Below are 22,723 nucleotides of genomic sequence, written 5' to 3'. Positions count from 1 at the left end.
GTTAGGCTAGTAAAAACAATACACGGCCTTATGTACCTGGGCTTTACAATATATACGTACGTTTGCTCTCTGTTATTGTATAGTCGCAACAATAAGTTATAGCTTTGATTTGATACAAATATACCCTATACTTAATTGTCCTATAGTACGGCAAAGGGATCTACCTATACGAGACTAGCTTCTACCAGTGGCTTCACCCGCGTTTTGCGCGAATAAAAAGTCCTATCACCTAAGTCAGCTTATACCCTGCCTGTATACCAAATTTCATCAAAATCCGTTCAAAAATCACGTTATTCATGCCTTCAAAAATTGCTCTCAAATAAAACTACGTAATTAATTTAATTACTTTTTTACCAAACCGTAAATGTATAGAAAGTGTAGAACAGGAAAAAAAACTACATAAAAGCTATATTGAATGCGATGGCATCTCGACAATGCTTTTATCTTTCTATTTTAAGACCTATTACTGGCAGTTACAAGGTAAAACATCCATTAACAAAAAATAACAACTGAATGATTTAATTATTATGTTGTCGGCTCACGTATGTAATTATTTGTCGAGGAATTCGACTAGTTTCAAGCCATGCTAGAGGCGTATATTCATTAGTAGCGCGACGATCGCCACGTTGTGATGAATATGGGCCTCTAGCATCACTTGAAACTAGTCGAGTTCCTCGTCAAATATTTACGCGAGTTAGCCGAAAAATATAATAATTAATTTAGTATGTCTCACAAACGTTATAATATAAACAAACTTAATGAGTGGTCAGCGTTAAATGGACGATCTAACAATAATATATTTTTAATGGATTGTTAAAAAGTTCAATCTTGTTTTCTAGGCTATATACCTAGTGCATTTCATCTTAAATTGCGTTCATTATGTGACAATCCATTACCTTCAAAAGGTCGGCAATGCATTTTGTTACTCCTCTGGTGTTGCGACTGTTCATGGGAGGCGCCTATTGCTTGATTGGTGAACAGTCTGCTCATATACTACATTAAAAATTGATAATGGGTTAGCCTCTATTACTTGGTACTCATAACAAGACTGATGAAAAGTGTGTGTTCCATTATACACGTGCACCCTGCTTATCCTTTCCTTTCGAGGATTACCAGGTTCCCAGAGGTAGGGTAGAGGTAGGCTTGCTGCATGTATGATATTTATGTATATTTACGGCGCTTTCTACACTGGAGGTATTCATTAGGTATTCCCTTTGTTATAATCGCCGCATTAGTTTTAATGCAAGCCTGGTTCAACGCCGACCACTGACTTACTCGGCGAGTGTTGGAAGGCTTATAGAATTTGTAACACAAAGCGCCTTTACAGAGGTGTAACTGTAATTAAAAAATATATACATTATATATACTTACCATCAGGCGAGATAGCGGCCAAACGCCGGCCCATTTAACATAAAAAAAAAATATATAGGTTAACGCACCCGTTCGTCAAGCATGAAGAAATGTGTTTTTTTTTCCGAGTTACGACTTTCGAGGAATTTTAAATACCACTGACAAACTAATTTATTAAGTTATCAGGTTACTCACGTAACTGTTTGACGAGGAACTTGACTAATTTCAAACCATACTAGAGGCTCATTCTAGCAGCTAGCAGCGCGACAATCCCTGCGTCGTGTCTCGCGAAATACTGCTCATGAATGAAAATAATTTTAGTATGTCGCACGAACGTTATGACAGATACTAAAAGTCAAATTGTCTTAAGTAACGCTTATTGCTTCTCCATGTGAAAAGAGATGATGATGACAAGAAAGCAAGCGTAAGACCTGAGGGACGGAACTATGTACATAGGTTGTATAGCTCCTTCCCTTTTGCACTGCTCAATGATTGACCATTCTGACACAATCGTAATAGCAGACTAAGGGCCCTGCTTATTAAGGTACAAAAACAACCACAAATAAAAAAATACCTTCAAATAACTAGGACAACTTTTGACCACAAAGACCAAAATCATGTGAACCAACGATTCGAATCACTTAGGTATTTGTAACCAACATCTATAAATAATAAAATAATTACTTAGAAAAATCTCACGCGATTCGTGTGAGGAATTTAATGTAGATTTTTTAGGATAAACACGCACAGTCGCACGTATTAAAAGGTTATATTTTACCAAATATTTTATCCACTTAGTTTAAATAGGTTTTGAGAGCACTAACAAGGGGGACAGATGATGTGATAAAAGTCACAGTCAACAGCAAAGCAATAAAAAAAATACAACTTCAATCATAGAATCTCTAAACGAATCAATCAACCTAACCTGTGTGTTTATTACGGTTTGGAAGCTCTACTCTCGAAGCGGATTGCTACGCCGTAACCGCTCTCGTAAAGGATCTGCTACGGCGTAGCTGCTCTCGTAGTAGATCTGCTACGCCATAACCTCTCTCGTAGCAGATCCATTACGCCGGCGCTACAGCAGCTCTACGTAATAATTTATAAGTAAAATTCAAAAGTAAATATTGGTTATTTACTAAAATATTTTCTAAAGAAATTCAAGTTTTGAAAGAAATTGGCTTCATTCTAATCTTACGATATTACAGAACATTTTATCAGCAACAAATATAAAATCCTCTATTTTCAAACTTAGTATCAACAAAATAAGCCCTATTATTATATTTTAGTATCCATTTCACTTTAATGTATTCAAAATCGCTGTGTGATCTATCGACTTGAGCGTCGGATTATGTAAAGTGGGTTCCGTAGCAAATATTTATGATTTGTGCGAGACCCCCAAAAGCGTAATATTATTCTGACAAAGATCTCTTCAACCATTTATGTTGGAAAGGCAGATGGACTGATGGGATGCTGCGTGTGATTTATTCGGGAGCTTGATTCTGAACGAAACGAAATTGTTCGGGCTTTTCTGGATCACTGAGATATTATGATAGAGGGTGTTGTGTCTGTCGCTGAGTGAAGAACGTTTTTGATTCCGTGCTTGTTATAATGTAACAGTACTGTAGATTTTAAATTCCATTCTTCATTTTCATTATTGGACTTCAGTCTAGAGATAGAATTAGGAAAAGTGATATTGAGATTTTTTATTTCGTTTATACATAATAACTAGTAGCTGTTGTCCGCGACTTCCACCGCGTAGAATAATTACTACTGACAGATATTAAGTTGTAGATTTTTTCTAAAAAAAAAGATAAAAGTAGCCTAAGCTACGCCTTGGTACAGCAGCTGCATGCCCGTCCAGTTCTGTCATAACCGGTCCAGCCATTTCAGAGATTACTTGGAACAAACAGATAGCTAGATAGACAAGCAGAAAAACAGACAGACAGATAAAAATTGAGAAACCTATTATTTTCGTATATGTATCGTAGGTATTTTCATATGCATGTAGTAAAAATCGATTATTTCAATAGTACAGACAGACACTTCAATTTTATTTATTAGTCTAGACTAGATAATGTCTGGAATTGTAGGCTTTGTTTGATGGACCTTGTTAAAAATATAAATAATTTGTTAATGATAAGACTGACTATGTATATATTTATTTATAACACTCTAAAATTATATTTTTAAACATTACTTATAAAAATAAAAAACAAAATAACATTTAAAAATATAAAAATAGGAGCCGACCAGTAGCGGGAGCATGGTCCAAGCTACCGGTGGTTAGGGCTCCAAAGACAGAAACCTCCTCACAATACGTGCCGTTTCGAGGAGTACTGCCTTCTGCATCAGGCCCTTGATCCATCCGCCTAACCCCAGCCTCCTAAGGTGGTTGTCGAGGCTGTTGGGTATTAATCCGTTGGCCGACACGACTATCGGCACAACGATAGCCGAATCCACATTCCACATGTCGACAACCTCGTGAGCCAAGTCAAGATATTTTATTTGTTTATCTTTTTCAGCTTTCACGAGGTTCTCGTCATGAGGGATGGTGATATCGATTATCATCGTGCGGCGCGCTTGTCGGTCTATCACCACTATATCAGGTTTATTGGCTACAATAGTCCTGTCAGTGATGATAGATCGATCCCAGTACAACGTGATATGGCCGTTTTCGAGAACTGGATCGGGCGCATACTTGTAGTATGGAACCTCAAACTCAACAAGTTGGTAGTGCAAAGCAAGTTGCTGGTGGATAATCTTGGCCACCTGATTATGTCTATGCAAATATTCACCATTAGCCAAACGACCACAACCAGAAATTATATGTCTTATGGATTCACCAGGACTATGACATGCCCGACATATGTCAACGGTCCCATCCTTAATAATATATTTCCGGTAGTTATTCGTAAGGATAACTTCGTCCATAATTGCAAAGACAAATCCTTCAGTTTCTCCAAAGAGATTCCAGAATCGTAGCCAAGATACGGACGCCAGAAAATCTACACTGGGTCCATGAAGGGCCCGGAAGAAACGTCCGTGGAGCTCCTTGCTATGCCATACCTCCTTGCGGTCATTGACGCTCAGTACCACAGGTTTACGCCAAAGACTGACTTATTATTATTACTTATTATTGGGCAAATAGCTTCAAATTATAAAATGAAGTTATAATATAAAGTCCAAAAAGCCGATCATCCAGCCACTAAACTGTTCAGCCCCGAACTACTATAGTGATGTATTTCCTTTGAAATATAGCGATAATTATGTGATAACAATGGCTTGTAACACGCAATCTGTTGGCCGGTTGGGCAGTGATTTCTCTTTAGTTTTTGTGTTGGCACCAATATTTGTGGCGATGTCTGGCCAAATGTGCTGTATCTTGATCTGGATTTATTTGTTATTGTATTTTTCACTAAGATCTATTCTTTTTTTATTGGTTTCCTGAACATAAATCTTTATTTGTTCGTTTACGATTAACACCACCCTTGCTCAATGCTGGTTGGCGATTTCAAACTTATAATTAGAAATTATAAACCAAGGTGTCTTTACGATGTTTTCATTCCACCGTTCGTCAGTGGTGTCTAGATAATCTTAGAAAGTACATATAACTCGGAAAAAGATGCATTAGTACTTGCCGTTGGTAGGTTTGGAAACCGCATCCACATGCATGAGGAGCAGGCTTAAACATCATAAAAAAATCTAGGCCATTACGATACACTACAAGAGAAATTACTAGTATACACCAAATCTTTTTCACGTTTACGTTTCAGTAAAATAAATAAGCTTTATTCCAAGTACCTATTTGTTCCATTGCAGATAACAGCATGTCTTACAAAACAAAATGTCTGGAAAATGTAGTCTGGTAAGATTCGGCGTCAAATGCAGGAGTAAGATGAGATAGATAGGCTGAATGCCAGCTGCTTTGCAGACTCATAACTTTTACGTGAAACAGAATTTTCAACGGGAAATAAGATGTTGTAAATATTTTTTGACAAAGAAATAACTTAACAGAAATAAATATGGTTGGCGCGGTGGCTAGGTAACCGACTGCCACGCAATATGTAGTGGTCTCGATTCCCGCATAGAGCAACTCTTTGTGTGATTCATAAATTGTTGTTTCAGGTCTGGGTGTCATGTGTATGTTTGTAAATGCACGCACGACACAGGAGAAAATAACGTTCAAGAAAAGATAAATACGTATTATGTTGACGTCCTTGTATGTCGAGCGGTTGCGACTTTTGAGCAAATGGTTTTGAGCTTGCTTCCCGGACCGGTTACAAAGAAATATTCCTCAGGAACCTTCGACCAATAGGCAGGCTTTAAATTCTAAACTACCTATCTAATATTTAATAATGTAGGATACATAACCAACTTTTAATTACAAATTCATAGCATTACTTACAGGTAGATAGAAACTTAGACTACGAATAAAATTCTTACCGCATTAGAGCATTTTTAAAACCAAAACTAAGTAAAATACTTGGACCAAACATTTGTACAAACAAGCGCCAACATATTAATTTTTCCCTCTGTCGACGAAAACCAAATTATTAATTAGTGTGCCTTAATTCGACCCTGTTAATACGCTGCACACAAAATGTAGCTCTATTTCTTCACTTTAACGTTGTATTTGCTTTGCAAGGGAATTTTTGTAGTTATTTTACGTAGAAATGGTAACGCAGGTGGGTACAAACTAATGAGAAGATTTAATATAATTAATTGCGGTTTTTATAGGTGCTTGAATGTTGGTATATTTCGTGAAAAAAGGCTAAGATCGTTTTTTGGCCTGTATTTCATATTTTTAGCTCGGTTTTGGGTTATATTTTATAACAGAACTGCCCCTTTACGGCCAAAATTAATAACCTATCCAATTTTAGTTCAAAAATTTGATAGAAACTTCAACTCGTTACGATTACACAAATACCATAAAATCTACATTTTATTATAACTCTCGTAAGACATACTAAATTATTTATTATGTTACACGACACGGCGATTGTCGCGGAATGCTGCTCATGAATATCTGCTTCTAGCATGACTTGAAACCGATAACAATAATTAACCATAAATCCTTGTCGAATCTTCGGACAATCGGGCAATCGGACCGTCTTCGAACGGAGAAGTAATGAGCATCACCACTTTATTCAAGGTAAATTAGTGATTTCAATGTATATTAGGTTGAAATGAGTTTATAGAACGTCAATGTCAATTCCATATGTTTCTCCATTAGACAGATTTTTAAGTATACTTTTATGCCTATTTCTTTGATACAAAAATATACAGGAGCGATCTAATAATTATACACTACACTAATTATTATATTAATTAAAATTTATTTTAAGATATGGTTTACGCTACATACGTGACATTTAGGCACAAAGCCTTACCCTGAAATTCCAAGGAAAATTCAGTCATGTATACAGGTTGTCCCAAAATTCAACGAAATTATTTAACCCAGTGTTGGGCCTTCTTATGACAGTTCTAGAAAGCCTATCACTGGGTTAAATTCTACAGTAGAGCTTTGTGACAACCTGTATATACTTCTGAAGTCCCTGTTAATGTATTTGTAGAACCGTGAAACCGAGTATTGTCTTCTAGACAAATCTATATATTAATACGTGATGCAAAAACTTTGGACCGCTTTTTACGGAAATTGCGCGGACGTAGGAGCATAAAACTTGGTACACTTATAGTTTATGTGTAGGAGAAGTGCGAAACGCTAATATTTTTCAAAAATAATGCTTATAAAGTACATTAAATCAGTAAATAAAACATTACACACACATGCATAGTATCTGATCGTATTTGACAAAACGTCAAAATCAATAGACATTGCGATGATATTCTGACGTCTCATATGAATAGAGTTTTATAAAAGAGTTTGTTTGAGTTTGAGTTAAATAAAAAATATTCTTGAACGTATGCTAAGTGGTATTGTAAATTAAATCGTATATGGTCGAATTTCGACCACGAGGCGACCACTAGTAATAATAAATCAGTAAAAAAGTGTGACTAGTAAGTTACCTATTTAAAACAAAAGAAAATAGGGCAATAGAGAAAAATATGATGAAAAAAATAATTTGTTTGTAAGTTTTCACACGCTATTGCTACGAAACTAATTAATAGATTAGATTGAAACTTTGTATAGGTAATAGGTGTAGCAAACAATGTATACTGGAATCAAAAAATTCTTTTTAATTTGCGTAAAGTCAATATTCTACGCGGACAAAGTTGAGGGCAGAAACTAGTGTATATCAAGATAACAATGCCAATTATATAGATTAAAACCGTATTGTTAGTAACGCTAACTGGCTAGTCTGTATCTACAATTAGATACAATACCACGCGTGAATGAATGCGTTCGAGCGTAACGTAACTTTATCTGTTACGTTTGCTTCACTGAGTATAATAGGGACTCTGGTTACGTTATTGCGAAACTTCTGCGTTAATATCAATTATATTTCCTGGTATCCTGGTACAATGAAATCTGTTTATTAAGCTTTTTTGCTAAGTTATGATCTTCGTTACTTAAGCGACCGTAAGTTTTAAGTGTGGGTGAGCAATGCTTCGGCACGAATGGGCTAGTTCGACCGGAGTGATACCACGGCCTCACAGAAAACCGATGTGAAACAAAGCTCGTGTTGTGTTTCGTTTTGTGAGTGAGGTTACCAAATACTTCTTTTTCTGATTCCCCAACAAACCTTAAATTCCTAATCCTCAAAAGGCCGGCAACGCACTTGTAATGTCTTTGGTGTTTCAGGTGTCCATAGGCGGCGATTGCTTACCAGCAGGTGATCCGTCTACTCGTTTACCGGCTTATTCCTTAAAAAAAACATGTTTTGTCAAGAGTTAATTAAAATTAATTGCTAATTAAGATCTGAATTCAATAGAAAACAAATTGTGAAAAGAATGCACTTTTAATTGTTCTCTCTGCGTTGAGGGAGTCGCTTTGTTTGTGAAGCAGTTCCTTTGTGATCCGTCGTGTTGAAGATTCGAGAATTGATTTGTAAAAACTACTTATATTATGATTAGTTGTCTGCAATCCGGCTGCCGATCAGCTCTGTTTTATATTATCGTCGCTCATCGAGCGAGCGAGCGAGCTCATCTGCATGCTGTAGGAAAGGACATCCATCCGAAATCGAAAGCACGTTGATGTGAACCAACCAACCAGAGCGACGAAAGCGCTTTTGTTTCGATGTCGTTAAATGTAAAACAAACTCGTACTAAGCCTTTTGATGATCCGTAGCTGCGGACTGGTTTTTAGTCAGTAAGAGTGTGACACTCTGTCATTAGATGATTGAGAAGTCATTAGATGATTTTCCCCCCTTAAAAAACCCTCTGATGATGATGAGATAGACGATGATTACAATCGATGACAATCACGTAAAAATGGTGAAGAATCACAGTACTAGTAGGTGATGGCCTGGTTTTATTAATGTCGAATAAAATAAACAAGATAATGGGAAATAAAATCTTATCCCGCTCGCATATTGCAAGAATGAATAGCTCCATGATAACTTTTCATTCAAAAATTAAGTAGTACGTGATAGCAAACTTCGTACACTTAAAACCAAGATAAGTGCACCTAATTCCGACCACAGAGTAGATGTGGAACCCATTAACTTGCAAGCCAGTGTATTAGCACACCCGTGGTGGATATTCAAATTTAATTAGCATTTTGTAGGAAGTGGGAAGTGGGAAGAATTAATTTTAAAAAAGATTTTTGCAATCGAAGTGGGTGGAAGTAAATGCCTAAGACAAAGGGGTTTATTGAACATAAGTGACTTGAGTTTGTTTTAGTCTTGTTATTTTCTGTTGATTGTGGTTTGCAGAAGTTTTGAAATTGAAGAAGAATTTATTGAAATTGTAGATTTTAAATTGTACCAGCAAAATCTAGGAGTATAGAGATTATTAATTATTGATAAGTTATCAATAAATTCTTGTTTCAGTACTCATCTAGTAATTAATTTTAACAACATTGACAGTATTACTAAGCCCCTTTTAGTATACATTTCCGCCGCAGTATGCGCTGCCATCGTTCAGTCTATCGCTTTCATACATTTCGCATATACCCGATAGTGGCCAGAGTAAGTACCAATTTTCCCCTCAGTTTCAACACTAAGAATTTATCGTATTGTGAAATAAAGATTGATTTACCTCTCCCTAGCCTAAGATTGATCGCAAACGTCCAATTGATATTGACAGACCAAATTGAAGGTCCATCTAACTTAAGTAGCCTTTGGGAATATAGCTTTTATTGACTTCGTAACTAAGTCCCAAATCGCCTGTGTAAACTGGTTCTAATGGAGACTTGTTTTTTTAAGATCGTGCGTCAATATGGGTGGTGATTATGTGGTTGAAAGTAAACACTTTTAAATGAACATTCTTTTGTTTGTAAATGGTTTTGAATTTGAAAATGAGGAACAGCTCGTCAGAGTGCACTTCTGAACTATGAGCCTCGACTACAAAAGAGGGGACTCGCTAGTGCGACTGCCGGACAAGGAGTCTCGGGTTCGATTTCCGGGTCAGAAAAAGTTATTGTTGGGATTTTTTCGGCTTTTCGATAATTTCTCTGTAGTAGCACGGAGTCTTGAAATGTGTCCGGTATATGGCAATAGGCTCACCACCTATTATATGGGAGTTACAACTTAAATGTTGAATGTGGACATACATTGTACAGCGGCATTACGTGCCATAATGTGCACCTCTGCCTACCTCTTCGGGGATAAAAAGCGTGACGAGTAGGGGTGATGATTTTAATGTATTTTATTCTGGTGTCAACCCAAGGCTTGCAGCCTTGGTTGTCAGTATTATAATGATAAGTAATATTTTGATCAATCGACCTTATCAGTAATTATGAGGTCACTTGCAACAATTTGACCAACGAGGTAAGTACAAAGAAAATTTACTCCAAAAACAGAACCAAACCCGGAAAACAGTTAAGATCTATCCGCAAAATAAAAAGAGCCAATAAAATGAATGGCTTGACTGACCTAAAACACTTTGTAGTTCTTTGTTCGTTCTCAGTCGGCTTCATTCGATTAAATCAGTCGTTTGTGATACCAAACTACTGGTTAATGCAATAAGAATCATGTTTATTGGTTCGACAATGTGATTTAAAGACCGGATCAGCGATGGTTAAGTACTTAGAGCCGTTTAGTGCAGGACCTTTAGACTGCTTTCCAACAGAGATGTGCTATGCTACTTTGCTGTGGACGCGTTTGGCTTCCATCAATCATATTCATTGGTACATATAGTTTAGCACTGATGAAAACGAGGCTATGCCATGTTTTTTTATATAGAAAGATGCAATGGATGACTTACTTCATACATGGCAAACTCGAGTTACGCATCTTCCTCGCACAGCTACATAGCTTAGTATCATAGGAAACGGTCACATAGTTTCACAGCTTAGTTATTATATCTTCGTAGCTTAGCTACCTAATACCTATATAGCACATCTCTGGTGAAAAAGCATCCTTATACGATGGATTTAAGGTAACACTAAGCAAGACTAGATTTGATGTATAAGGAGGTCTTTATGCACAAGAAACACAGATGTTTTTGGCTAAACTCTGCTATTTGACTGCACGGTTGGTGCGGTGGCTGGGCAACTGGCTGCCGCGCAACGGGTAGCGGGTTCGATTACCGCACGGAGCAACTCTTTGTGTGATCCACAAATTGTTGTTCCGGGTCTGGGTGTCATGTGCATGTGAACTTATATGTTTGTAAATGCACAACACAGGAGAAAATCCTAGTGTGGGAGAACGTTTAAAAAAAAAAAAATGTATCCTAACATTAAGGAAGCTGTGGCTATACGCCTGAGATTGATCGGAATATTTAAGCAATCTTTGAGGAAAGTCGATAAAGAAATTCCAAACAGCTAACATTGCAGAAATTGACATCCCCCGCTAATGGCCGATATTTTTAACGTCATCAGAACCGATTACTGTGTACTAGCTAAACATAGGCTGCTAGGAGCTTCGCAAGACATATTCGCGGTGTCTGGAAGTCGATAAATCACGTTGTGCCAACATCGTTCATTCATTATTAAAGCGATCAAGGTTACTAGGAGAAAAGCCTGATTTTTATTAAAAAGTATTTTATACATAGCTTCGTATTGTTGAGGATCGTGATGGATTAGTTACCTAATCATTTTCAGTTCGTCATTCATCGTTGTATTTTGTAATCAAGACATCCATTTTCAAACTGCTTTCGTAATTATGTGATCCTGGTACTCATGAGATCAAGTCTTTATTTATTTCAGAAATATATTTTCTTTATGCTTTATTTTTGTAACTGTAAAATAAAATGAAGGCTGTTGTTTTTTTTTCAGAACCAAAATGTTATTGAAAGTAAAATAAAACCCAGTTGATTTATGGACACTTTGGCCTTTCTTGGTCAACATCTTAATCGGTTGTAATCCAATAAAAATAACTTTGGACGTAATGTGGGCAAACAGAAGCTTAATGCGACGCCTTCGTTTACGACGCACGCTTCATAGAGCTGAAGGAGTCTTCATTAGTACATAGTTGACAAGTTTAGTCGAAGTAGTGACGTAATTGCTCACTGAGAATGTTGAGAGTTTGAGCGATTCGATATTAAGTTCAAATGGGAAGGAGTAGTGCTGTGAAAGAAGGGGTTGAAAAGGGGGATGGAAATACTTAGGGTTTTTAAAAATAAACAGACTAAATTTCGGAAAAATGCATTTTCTATAAAATTTCTTTTTCCATTATTTATGTTCCTTTTATGGGTAGATGAATACGGAGTAGGTCATTTTATTAATGATTAGAAACCGATAGATACCGCTGTCTGATACTAGGCTACATGCAAAATACTAGATGGTTAGAGTGTAGGACACTAATACATACCTAGTTTTTAAAGAAAAAGAAGAAGGTACTTTATAATTTGCGAAGTATTCTGCCTGTTGGAGACAGACTTAACATAACATTAACATAGCTTGGTGATAAAGACAATGTTTATAGTTGTAAAAATATCTTTACAAATGTATGTAGTTGTTAGCGATACATGAATATAAAACAGGGAAAAACAAGTTAAAGAATTTTCATTTTATAATACTTCAATTTGCTTATGATTAAAGGGTATGTTTACATACACAATTTTGCTTATAAATGAATATTCTGCAAACTCTCGGTTTTAAACTAGAAAATTATCGCAGCGTTTATTAATTGTCTTCAAATATTATGCTCTCCTGGTTACCTGGAACGAGCAAAATGTCTTATGAACAAACTTTTTAATTGATTACGCATCGCTTGAGTTTATGAACAACTTAGTATGGACAGTACTCGATGTTCCGAAGTCTCGAACAATGTCGTTCGTATAATGAGGGTACTAGGGTAGCAGAAGTTCAGGGATGTATTGTGATGGAGCACCAAGTTTAGAGACCAAACTGTGGCGTCCGTGATGAAGGGAATTCATTTCGGAACCGTCTTTTGTCTGTAGTTTGTGTATTGTTGAGGCCCGCTTTATACCTGTTCAATGAAATATTATTGTTTTTTGGATTTATGGTTGCCTAGTACCTAAGTATTTGAATTAATACCTACCTTTTCAATAAACTCGAGTGGGCTTTTGGGGTCAATTTTCATTAATAATCTTGAAAATTAGTCTGTGCACGTGCAGTGCACGTTACGACATGTAATGCCGCTATACAATGTACACCCATTTTTCACAATTTCATTACAAGTTCCATGTAATAGGGGGTGATAAACAATGTTATTTACATTATAGGTAGGTACATTGTTGCAGTTTTCAGGAGAATAATTTACACTACATATGTTTTGCATTAATACATTTTTTTCCACAAAAGAACTGACACTATGTTGTTGTTAATAGAAGTTAAGATTAGATCGCTTACAATAAATTAGACCACAGATAAAACAAAACATACTATTCTTTGATCTCATCGATTGACAAGTGTGAGTATCAGAACGACAGATTGGCTTCAAGCCAAGTTTATAAACAAAGTTCCGGGCTCGAATCCCGATTCGGAACAATTGCAAGTTTCGAATGTAAATATGAGGGCTTGTGTTTATTACCAAAACAAGGGCGTTTTAATAGGTTATTTGTGTATTTATGATCGTTTGAAATGTGTTCCTAGTTCCTACTCATACGCTGCTTTGTAAATCGTGGTAGATTTTAATCAATTTGTTGCTAAAATCAAAATAAATTCTCATTTTCGAAATTCGTGTGTGGTTTTTTTTAATGTGTCATGGGCGCGTTTATAATACATAATTATAACATTGTTCCAAACAGAAATCGAACCCGCGATACGTTGCCCAGTTAGTTACGTTAAACGTACGCTTTTTTGCACCCATGCAAATCAAAATTGTATTTTAGCAAAATAAAACTCTTCTTTGATCACAATTTTCCAGCACGATACCATTTTCATCTACCAGGGTCACAGAAAATACTAAGCAGTAGAAATCATAGTAGTAAAGAAACCACATAGTTGTGAAAAATACTGCACTTTATGAAAGAGAGAACATTGCATTTAGTGAGTAACTACACCAGTTGTTTTGAAAACTTTATGATGAAACTGTAGATATTATTAAAGTGTGAACTTATGAAGTGTTTCACGAAGTATCTTTATCTCTGTTTATAAGTTTGGTTTTAATAACATAAATACAAACGGTATTGAGCTGTTGAGCTTGAATGCAGCTGCAAACACGATTTCTGTGTTTGGGTAGGTATTTATTTTTCCAAATCAGGCAATTAAAAATATAAATTATTTGTAAATTGGTTTATAAAATACTGTATAAAAAAATGAACGATATTAAATAAAAAATTAAAACTGAAAATTCATAACGGACTCTGCCAGATGTCTTTAGAAAAAATAAATAGTTTCTCTTCATTCCGTATTTGAATATCGTTCGTGCAGTCGAAGAAACTGTTTTAATATCTTTCGCAACAAGTTTTTCCAAGTTATATTAACTTTTTAAAGGAAATGTCATTCCTTGGATGTGCTAAAGTGAGTCGAGAATATAATGTGTCTCCTGTCTCTTTCCTTAGTGGGTTGAATATTAACCAGGATTCCATGTGTTGTGAATGTTAATCTCACTAGTGTACTAGGCAAACATAGACGATAATAGTTTAGACTTCGTTATAGGATATGGAAACATGATCCGTGCAAATTCCCTATCGCTGAATTTTCTTATTCAAACTAATATTCATAAAAACAGAAAAACACCGATTTCATACCGAATACAGACATTAAACCGATATTATTCATAAACTCACCACGTAATTTGCTACACACGATCCAAATTAAATTGAACTTTAGCGCTCATGAAATACAGTCTACTGGGTATGCATTTTGAAGTTGGTATAATCCAAGTTTGCCGCGAGCTAATAGTTTTCCAACTAGCATCCGTGTTCGGAGACGGTATCTTATATCGAGATAGTCGAGAAATTGAATTGACTTTACGCTTTTGAGAGTGGAAAGAAAGGAATATTGGGCGAAGTTATCCACAGATTAGACTTTGAAGTGGTTTTGAGCTCGGATAATACGGTGGTATCCTATTATGACGTTAAAATCTGTATTGTAACTATGGTACAAGTATTTGACTTGTTCTTGGTATTAATTATTAAACTCAGTTACCTTAGTAACCTGTGCTGATTTGGTAATGCCCAAAATACTCCGAAGTGGACTTGATTAACTATTTCTCTTTCCTCTGAATATTTGCTAGTATTGTTAAACTCAAAATTAAATGTCCACTTCATGTAGTTTATGAGTACCAGGGAAGCAGAAATGCAAAGCACTAAAGGTTTGTTGTTGCTTGACTGTGAGGAATGGCCTCGTTGCTTGTATTGAAACCTGTCAACCCATCCAGTTAGTGATGAATAGCTTTAAACTTCCTTTGCACGTGGAGAGAGGTCTTTTAAAGCAGATAGTATATCAGAAGTAATATTACTTATTTAGAAGTAATAAGGCGATAATATAGTTTTTAATTTGTTTTGTTTACAATGTTAACTGCCTTCGAAACTTAACAACATTTCATGTGTAAATAAAGCTAAACAATTTTTGTCATAAAATACATATGAGTTGACTATTCGTATATAATTATATTTGTCAAATGAATAAACTATTTCTAAAATGATGCCAATAGAAATAGATTTCTATGACAGTTAAAATGGTTGAGTAGTAATTTACGACCAGATCTGAGCAAGTTGGTACCAGGATTTCAGAAACGTTAGGAAATTGCAGCTCACCGGTTGACAGTGAGGAATAGCCGCGCTACTTTTGAAACCCTGTCGTCACGTGATGAATCGCTCACATGACTTCCTTTATACATAAACTTTACATTAGTGTTGAATGCTTGAAAAATAGTCGTAAACTCTAGAGGCATGTATCGTGTAACTTTTGAAAGAGGTAAAATAAAAGTAATATTCCTGAAAAATACTTTAGTACAATCTAATGCTTAGTTATGAAACTTACAAAGGCCCAATTCCATAGGGTATATGTAATTCCTTTTGTATTGAGAAATCTTCCAACACTCTATTCTTCTCGTAGGTGTTGTAAGAGAACGAACAAGGAACTAGGAAGATATCGAAAAGGAAGATATCAGACTGTAGCATTTTCCTTTAACCTGTACCTTTATACCTGCGATATCCTTTATTACAGTGCAAGCTTGAGCATTATGGCAAACTTCGATATGTACCAGGGACCAATAATCAAGCAGAGAGCTGTCACTGGCCACGGGCTGTTGATGACGAAAATTTATCTATTTTTTTTTACCAACCTTATTGATATGTTATTTCGAGTAGATATTGGAAGCTGTCTCCTTGTAATAATGGGTCTATAAGTCCCTCTTTTTACAACGGGTGACCGAGTGTCACTTAAAGTTTGAAGTAGCACTTCAATCTTGAGAGACAACTGTTGCTTTGTGCAACAAAGGTGTATATTTTTTAGCTGTTTTTGACAATAATCGTTTATCTGAATGTATAAAACTCTACCGTAACTGAGTGACTGAATTGAGCGCAGTCAAATGTAGCTGAGTAGGCTGCGCAACGTCGCGGCGTCTGCATACGCTGCTCATGATTAAGAGTCCCTTTATGCCTCGAAACTAGTAGAGCTTTTCTCCATTAATGTACGTGAGTAAACCGTGATTTTTTAGTTAATTTCAAATGCGTATAAAATCTCAAATATCTTTCTCGACAATGTGTGGTTGCGATTACTACGTAAACACTAATCAATAATAATTAATCCACAAACGCATAACTCCGCATTATTCGATCCAATAATTTATTATTGAATATAGAGGGTGCCCACAATCCGATTGAGCGTCACCCACCCTATAATTTGCAACTAATTCAAGCGTAACAAACTGACCTGTGATTCGACCGTGATCCGTTAATTTCCAATCACTGGGGCGTCAGAAATCAGTTGATTGGTTGTCCACCATTATTAAGTCATGTGACGTTTGACAGGAACACTGTTTGCTGTCATTTTGGTGCTTAATTTGAATTGGCTTGTAATTGTGAATTGAATTTGATTGTCTGGGCGTTGGTCAAATTATGAAGGTTGTTAATTTGGTGTTTTGATTTGTTTGTGTTAATAGTTTAGGGATGGTAGGTTTGTTTTACTTACTATAAATTATCATAAAATCTGTCTTCAAAATTTAACAAAATATTTGTGTTACTTTTGTTCCATGTCATGTTAATTCTTCTACATTTACCTATTGTAATACTAACGTTTCAACAGTTTTGTTAAATAATGACCCATGTAACAATGAGCGATTTAGTCTGTGCCCGTACGCCGAGTATAATCCGTGCTATTTCTGAGAATTATAAAATAATGAAAAAACTGCTGTCAAAACTTTGTTCCATCTGGGATTAACCCAGGGGCCATTTTTCAGACCTTTTTTACCACAAAAAAACAAAGTTTAATTTTAATATTTACACAACAAAATTGCAAGTACAAACGGAAAGTACTAGGGCCGCATAAAAGCGTGTCACAACCCTGTTTTACAAGCTACACAACTGTCGCCCTTAAGTACAGGTATTTCTTAAGTCTTTTTAATTAAATTTCTCTGTACATAATCCCCGGCTTTGTTCAAACTCTTAAATTAATTTTGTCTGCTTTTGTTTTAAGTTGTGGTTGGGACGAAACGTAGTGATTGGTCTGTTTGTTGTGTTTTGAATGTAACGTTATGGCTGTTATATGTTACTTGGGTATATAGAGATGTTCTTACTTTTTTCAATTAAAACTTTAATTACGTACTGTTAGATAACTCTCTCCAACAAACTATGGTACAAAACCTAAATTGTGACTAAGCACCCTAACTTAGGTAGGTACTATTACTTGTTTTGTAACACCGGTTAAGGAATTGTGGAATCCAACTTACAATTTTAATTAAATTTAGTCTAAAATTCGCAGTGCGGACTATTTGTCCATACCAGTCCAGACCTATAACAATTCTGTGGATTTAAATGCGGATAGCGGGTTTTGTTTAACTTTAAGCGTAGGAGAGCCATAATACCACGGCCTCACAGAAAACTGACGTGAAACAACGCTTGCGTTGTGTTTTGTTATGTGAGTGAGGTTAACTAAGACCCAATTACCTCCTTCCTAATCTTTGCAATTCGCGATTCCCCAACAACCCTTAAATTCCTAACCCCTTAAAGGCAGGCAACGCACTTATAACGCCTCTGGTGTTCCGGCAATACATAGGCGGTGGTGATTGCTTACTATTGATGATCCGTCTGCTCGTTTACCGGCTTATACCATAAAAACACTTTATGAAAATGGAATCCTAAAAAAAGGTTTAAATCAATTAACAGCCATTTTGTGTAGGTAATTACTTTCCCCAAGAAAGTTGGTGAGATTAAAAGAAACGGTCCACTCAGACTGGATCAGTTATACCTTCTCTTTGATGTGCGAGTGTCTAAACTCTTTTTGTTAATTTCTTAATCTCTTACCAAAATTGTTTTTAGATTTCTTTAAATCCTATTAGGTAAGTGGTTAAAATTGTTTAAGAAATGTTCTTAAGTGACTTTAACAGTAATAACAAAAAATGTGTATTGTTTAGGTCCATTTATTTTGTGAATAATAAAAGTAGCTTATGTTACTTCTTAGTATATGAGCTACCTGCTAATGAAAGACTTGTCAAAATCGGTTCAGCCATTTCAGAGATTAGCCAGGACAAACAGATAGTTCTGGTGTATATGTTACGGTAAATCTGATTAATTGAAAATTATTAATAATTTTACAAAATTATTAATAATAACCACACGTTTTGGTAAATGTGAATAATCGATCGGAATTTATTACTTTTAGTAGTGATTATTAATAATTCACGACACATATTGGTGAAAGTAATAAAATAAATATAAACCCAATGTTTTTTGACTACGTTATATAATATTAAACACCCTCTTACGATTATATTAATTAGAGATCACACAAACAAGGTTACTTGTACTTGCTTTAAACCGAAAGGACAACAAATTCACATATTCTGAACTAAAATATTAAATAGTGCCCTTCTACATTTATCTGGGCTCGCTGTCGTTGCAGCGGTAAGTCCCTGTTTGAGGAGTGGCTAGAGAGGCGCCACGGCCTCTTCACCTACCGCCTGACGCAGGTGCTTACCGGACATGGGAGTTTGGGTAGGTCCCTGTTTCTGATTGGGCGGGAGGAAAAGCACGGGTGTCATCACTGCGAGGACAACCCGGAACAATTATTGTTTCATTAACAAACTAAAAGCAATAATCAACAATCATATTTGGTTTGCCTGTAAATCTTCTGTAGCACCTATAAGTATTACCATAGAATTAAACAAATATTTGTTGTGCAAGTACAATATATTGCCGTTTAAATTGAAATAAAAATAACATCTTGACCACTTATTACATTTATCACTACTAGGGTAAAATTATTAATAATAACCGACAAATGTGATTAATTTATCACTTTTACCTCGAGTTTCGGTAATTATTAATAATAGTAGATAATTATTAATAATTTTCAATTATTCACTCTTACCGTAACATATATATCGTATGTTCATTCATATGCATGTAGTAAAAAACGGTTATTTCAATGTCACAAACAGACACTCCAATTTTATTTATTAATCTAGATTAGATTTAACATTGTTCTTTTTCCTTTGTTTCAGGAACATAAGTGACGTGTGCTAGCTTACAATGATCGTGTCTATGTGACGTAAGTTGGTTGCGTGTGCGCGCAGTGGATCAGTGACGTAGTGAGTGACAGTTGACACAAGATGGCCGACCCGGACGCGTTCGACGACGAGGTATGGTACCTTCTAGTATTATAAGTTTTTAAACTGACATCGTCACTAACACTAAGTGTGGAAGAGCCATGCTTCTGCACGAATGGGCCGGCTCGACCGGAGTGATACAACGGCCTCACAGAAAACCGACGTGAAACAACGCTTGCGTTGTGTTTTGTTGTGTGAGTGAGGTTACTGGTGGCCCAATTCCCCCTTCCCAATCCCCGATTCCCGAACAACAACCCTTAAATTCCTAACTCCCAAAAAGCCGGCAACGCACTTGTAACGCCTTTGTTGTTTCAAGTGTTCATGGGCGGCGGCGATTGCTTACCATCAGGTGATACGTCTGCTCGATTAACGGCGTGTTTCATAAATAAAAAAAAACACTAACATTAGAACTGAAGACGGGATATTTATTATGTTTATTCATGTCTATGAGTTTCCGATATTTCGACACTGTTGCAAGCGCCGTAATCATGGATGAACTTCTAGTTTTATTTACATGAAGTTTATTCCAATGTTGTAAATATTTCTTTTCATAGACTAATGTGATAATTATGTCAAATGTAATACTGTAATATAACAAGTATTGTCCTGTAAAAAGTCTGTTACTTGAAATTCAAGTTTAGTCAACTTTAATGAAAGTCTTAATGTGAAAAGTTAAATTATTGTGGAAATATGATATTTATAGTTTGTATCAGATTAGTTATAGCTTTATTAATAGATTAGCTTTAATTTCAATAGGCAATGTAACTCATCTGCATTATTCGGTACTGTTTATAGTCATGATTGGGCGAAGTTGGTACTACAAGATGAATGCTAATTTCTAAGCCATCACTAGGTACTTATTTTTCATTAGTCTACTTTAGTTACTCAGTTTAGCTACAAAGTAATCCCTGGCCAGTGTAAATTTTGTTCTAAAATTCAAATTAGTTCTAGAGAAATAATAGTGACGAGAGGTAATCGGATTTCCACGAGTCACATGTAATAGCAACTCCTACTTTTCCTGCATTCCTGGTACACCAACTCATTTTCATATACATAGTATGCAGTTATTAACTTTTGTAAAATAATACAGTAACATTGCAGTACTCTAGTTATTTAAAGTTAGATTAACCCGTCAACTTGTTGGTAAATGTGTAATGAAGTTAGAAACCCAATCGTACCATATTACACCGTTCCCACTTATTGGGCACTATTCCAATTTTGAATAAATAACTGTTTTTTGTTAGTTCGGAATTCCGTTTTGTTTCATAAAGAATTCGGTTTTTATTCGGAATGCTGGATTTGCCGAAAAATATTCGAGTTTGATTGCCGGTTTTATATTTCGGGTTTTTTTCAGCTGTAAACAATGAGTGGAAAACGCTAAACGTGTTTATTTTGCTCGCGGAAACTAGTTTTCTCAGTTCGTGCGTCATTCATAATGTTTTAAAAATACAATGATTTACGATTTTTCGTGATACGATTTTATTGTTTGCCTTGCTAGATGAGTAATAATTAATCATAACTGTTATTTTTCGAATGAACAGCCAAAAGAAATGATGCACTCACTATTTGACTTTTTTATATACTTAAAAGAGTGTTTGGCCTTCATCTCGCCTGAAAGTGAGCGATGATGGGGCACGCCTACCTAAGAACAACCTGTTTACTCGGGATTTGATAATTTAAAACTTAACGAAGCAGTTTTATTATAGACTTTTACTCTGCTTTGAAGCAGAGTAAAAACGACAAGCTTCACTAAAACTTCGATTCATTCGTTCAATTTAAATAACACGTGCAAACACAGTCAATTAAATCTCAATCAAACTTTATTTCACAATTTTGTAGGAAGAACTTTTTATTAAAAAAGAAAAAAAGAAAAAAGGAACACTATACATGGCAGTTTCCATGTTCTAATTTTGAAAGCACGTCAATTAAAAATATATTGGCAGAGTCCACAGCGTTGGTCGGTTTCCCGCTTTTTTATTCAGTCATATTTTCGTTCTAACTGCGTTCTGTTCAAGTTTTTTAGTTTATGGTAGAAATATATTTCCAAAATATAGCTTTTATTTTCAAGTTAGCATTTTATTTGATTCATATTTTAACTGTGAATCGAAAAACGGGAAGTGATGCTGCAGATATTTTTTGATTGTATTTTTGTTTGGTAATTTTTGTTGTTTGTTGAAATTTTAACCACTTTTTTATTGCGAAATAATCATTTTGTTACTTTATATTATCCACAACACCCACACAACTACAAAGAATCTGCACTTTAATAAAATTAAAACTGCATCTTCGCGTTAGAACAAAAGGAGAAATCCACATCAGTATGCACCAGGCATACATAGATGCATGAATGTGAGATCTAACAGGTGAATGTAGATTGCACCAAGTGCTTTTAGAGACGCCTTACAATATAGGAATGGTAGAATCTTTATTCATAGAAATGGAAAACACTGTTAATGGCGTATATGTTTATTATTTTTTTAAATCTAAGAATTAGATTTTCTTTATAAGCTTAGAGTATGAATCGAAAATGTACTGTTGATTCAAAGATTTTCAGGTTCTCTGAATACCTAAGTTCGATTAAATAAGAGCGATCCTATACAAATATTCCTAACGACATAAACTGTTCAAAAGTTGTTAGACAGTAAGCAAATCAAGCCCCGAACTTATCCTATCCTTTCAAGGAATACGCACAAAATTATCCTTCAAAATTATGTTGTCCTAGTACACGTGTTTGCCGAATTGACGTAAAACAATCTTAAAAAGAATTCTCTCTATTAATTTAACCCTATTTTCACAACAAATGTATTACTGAACAAAAATTGTATCTAGAAACCTTTTTTTTGAACAAAAACCTTTGAATATAGTGAAACAAAACAGCAGGCTGTTATATAGCGATATTTTATCTGACCCTCAGATACCTAACTGTGTTTTGATCACAAAAAAATTGACAGAGGTCTGGTTTTTGTGTAGTTTATATACATGAGGAGAGGAGGGTTTTTGTTAGAAATAGTAACTGTGTGTTAGTTTGCTTTTGTTGTTTATTTCAGCATATTGTCGACTGTTATCGAAATTGTATTGTTTTGTTGTGAAATTCTTATTATTGGATTGAAATCTAAATATATGTATAT

At 35.4% G+C, this 22,723-nt stretch overlaps 1 protein-coding gene across 4 annotated transcripts in view; it reads left to right on the top strand.

Moving 5' to 3' along the window:
• Nucleotides 1-22,723, top strand: part of LOC118277061 (inactive dipeptidyl peptidase 10) — a 183,826-nt gene that overhangs the window by 5,362 nt on the left and 155,741 nt on the right. For all 4 annotated transcript variants that reach the window (XM_050696444.1, XM_050696447.1, XM_050696446.1 and 1 more), the window contains exon 2: nt 19,491-19,628. In XM_050696444.1, coding sequence (XP_050552401.1) covers nt 19,599-19,628 — 30 coding nt within the window. In that variant the 5' untranslated portion in view covers nt 19,491-19,598. The remainder of the gene's footprint in view (nt 1-19,490; nt 19,629-22,723) is intronic.

This window comes from Spodoptera frugiperda, chromosome 10, assembly GCF_023101765.2.
Source record: "Spodoptera frugiperda isolate SF20-4 chromosome 10, AGI-APGP_CSIRO_Sfru_2.0, whole genome shotgun sequence".
NCBI lineage: Eukaryota > Metazoa > Arthropoda > Insecta > Lepidoptera > Noctuidae > Spodoptera > Spodoptera frugiperda.
This window is presented reverse-complemented; position numbering and strand designations above follow the sequence as displayed.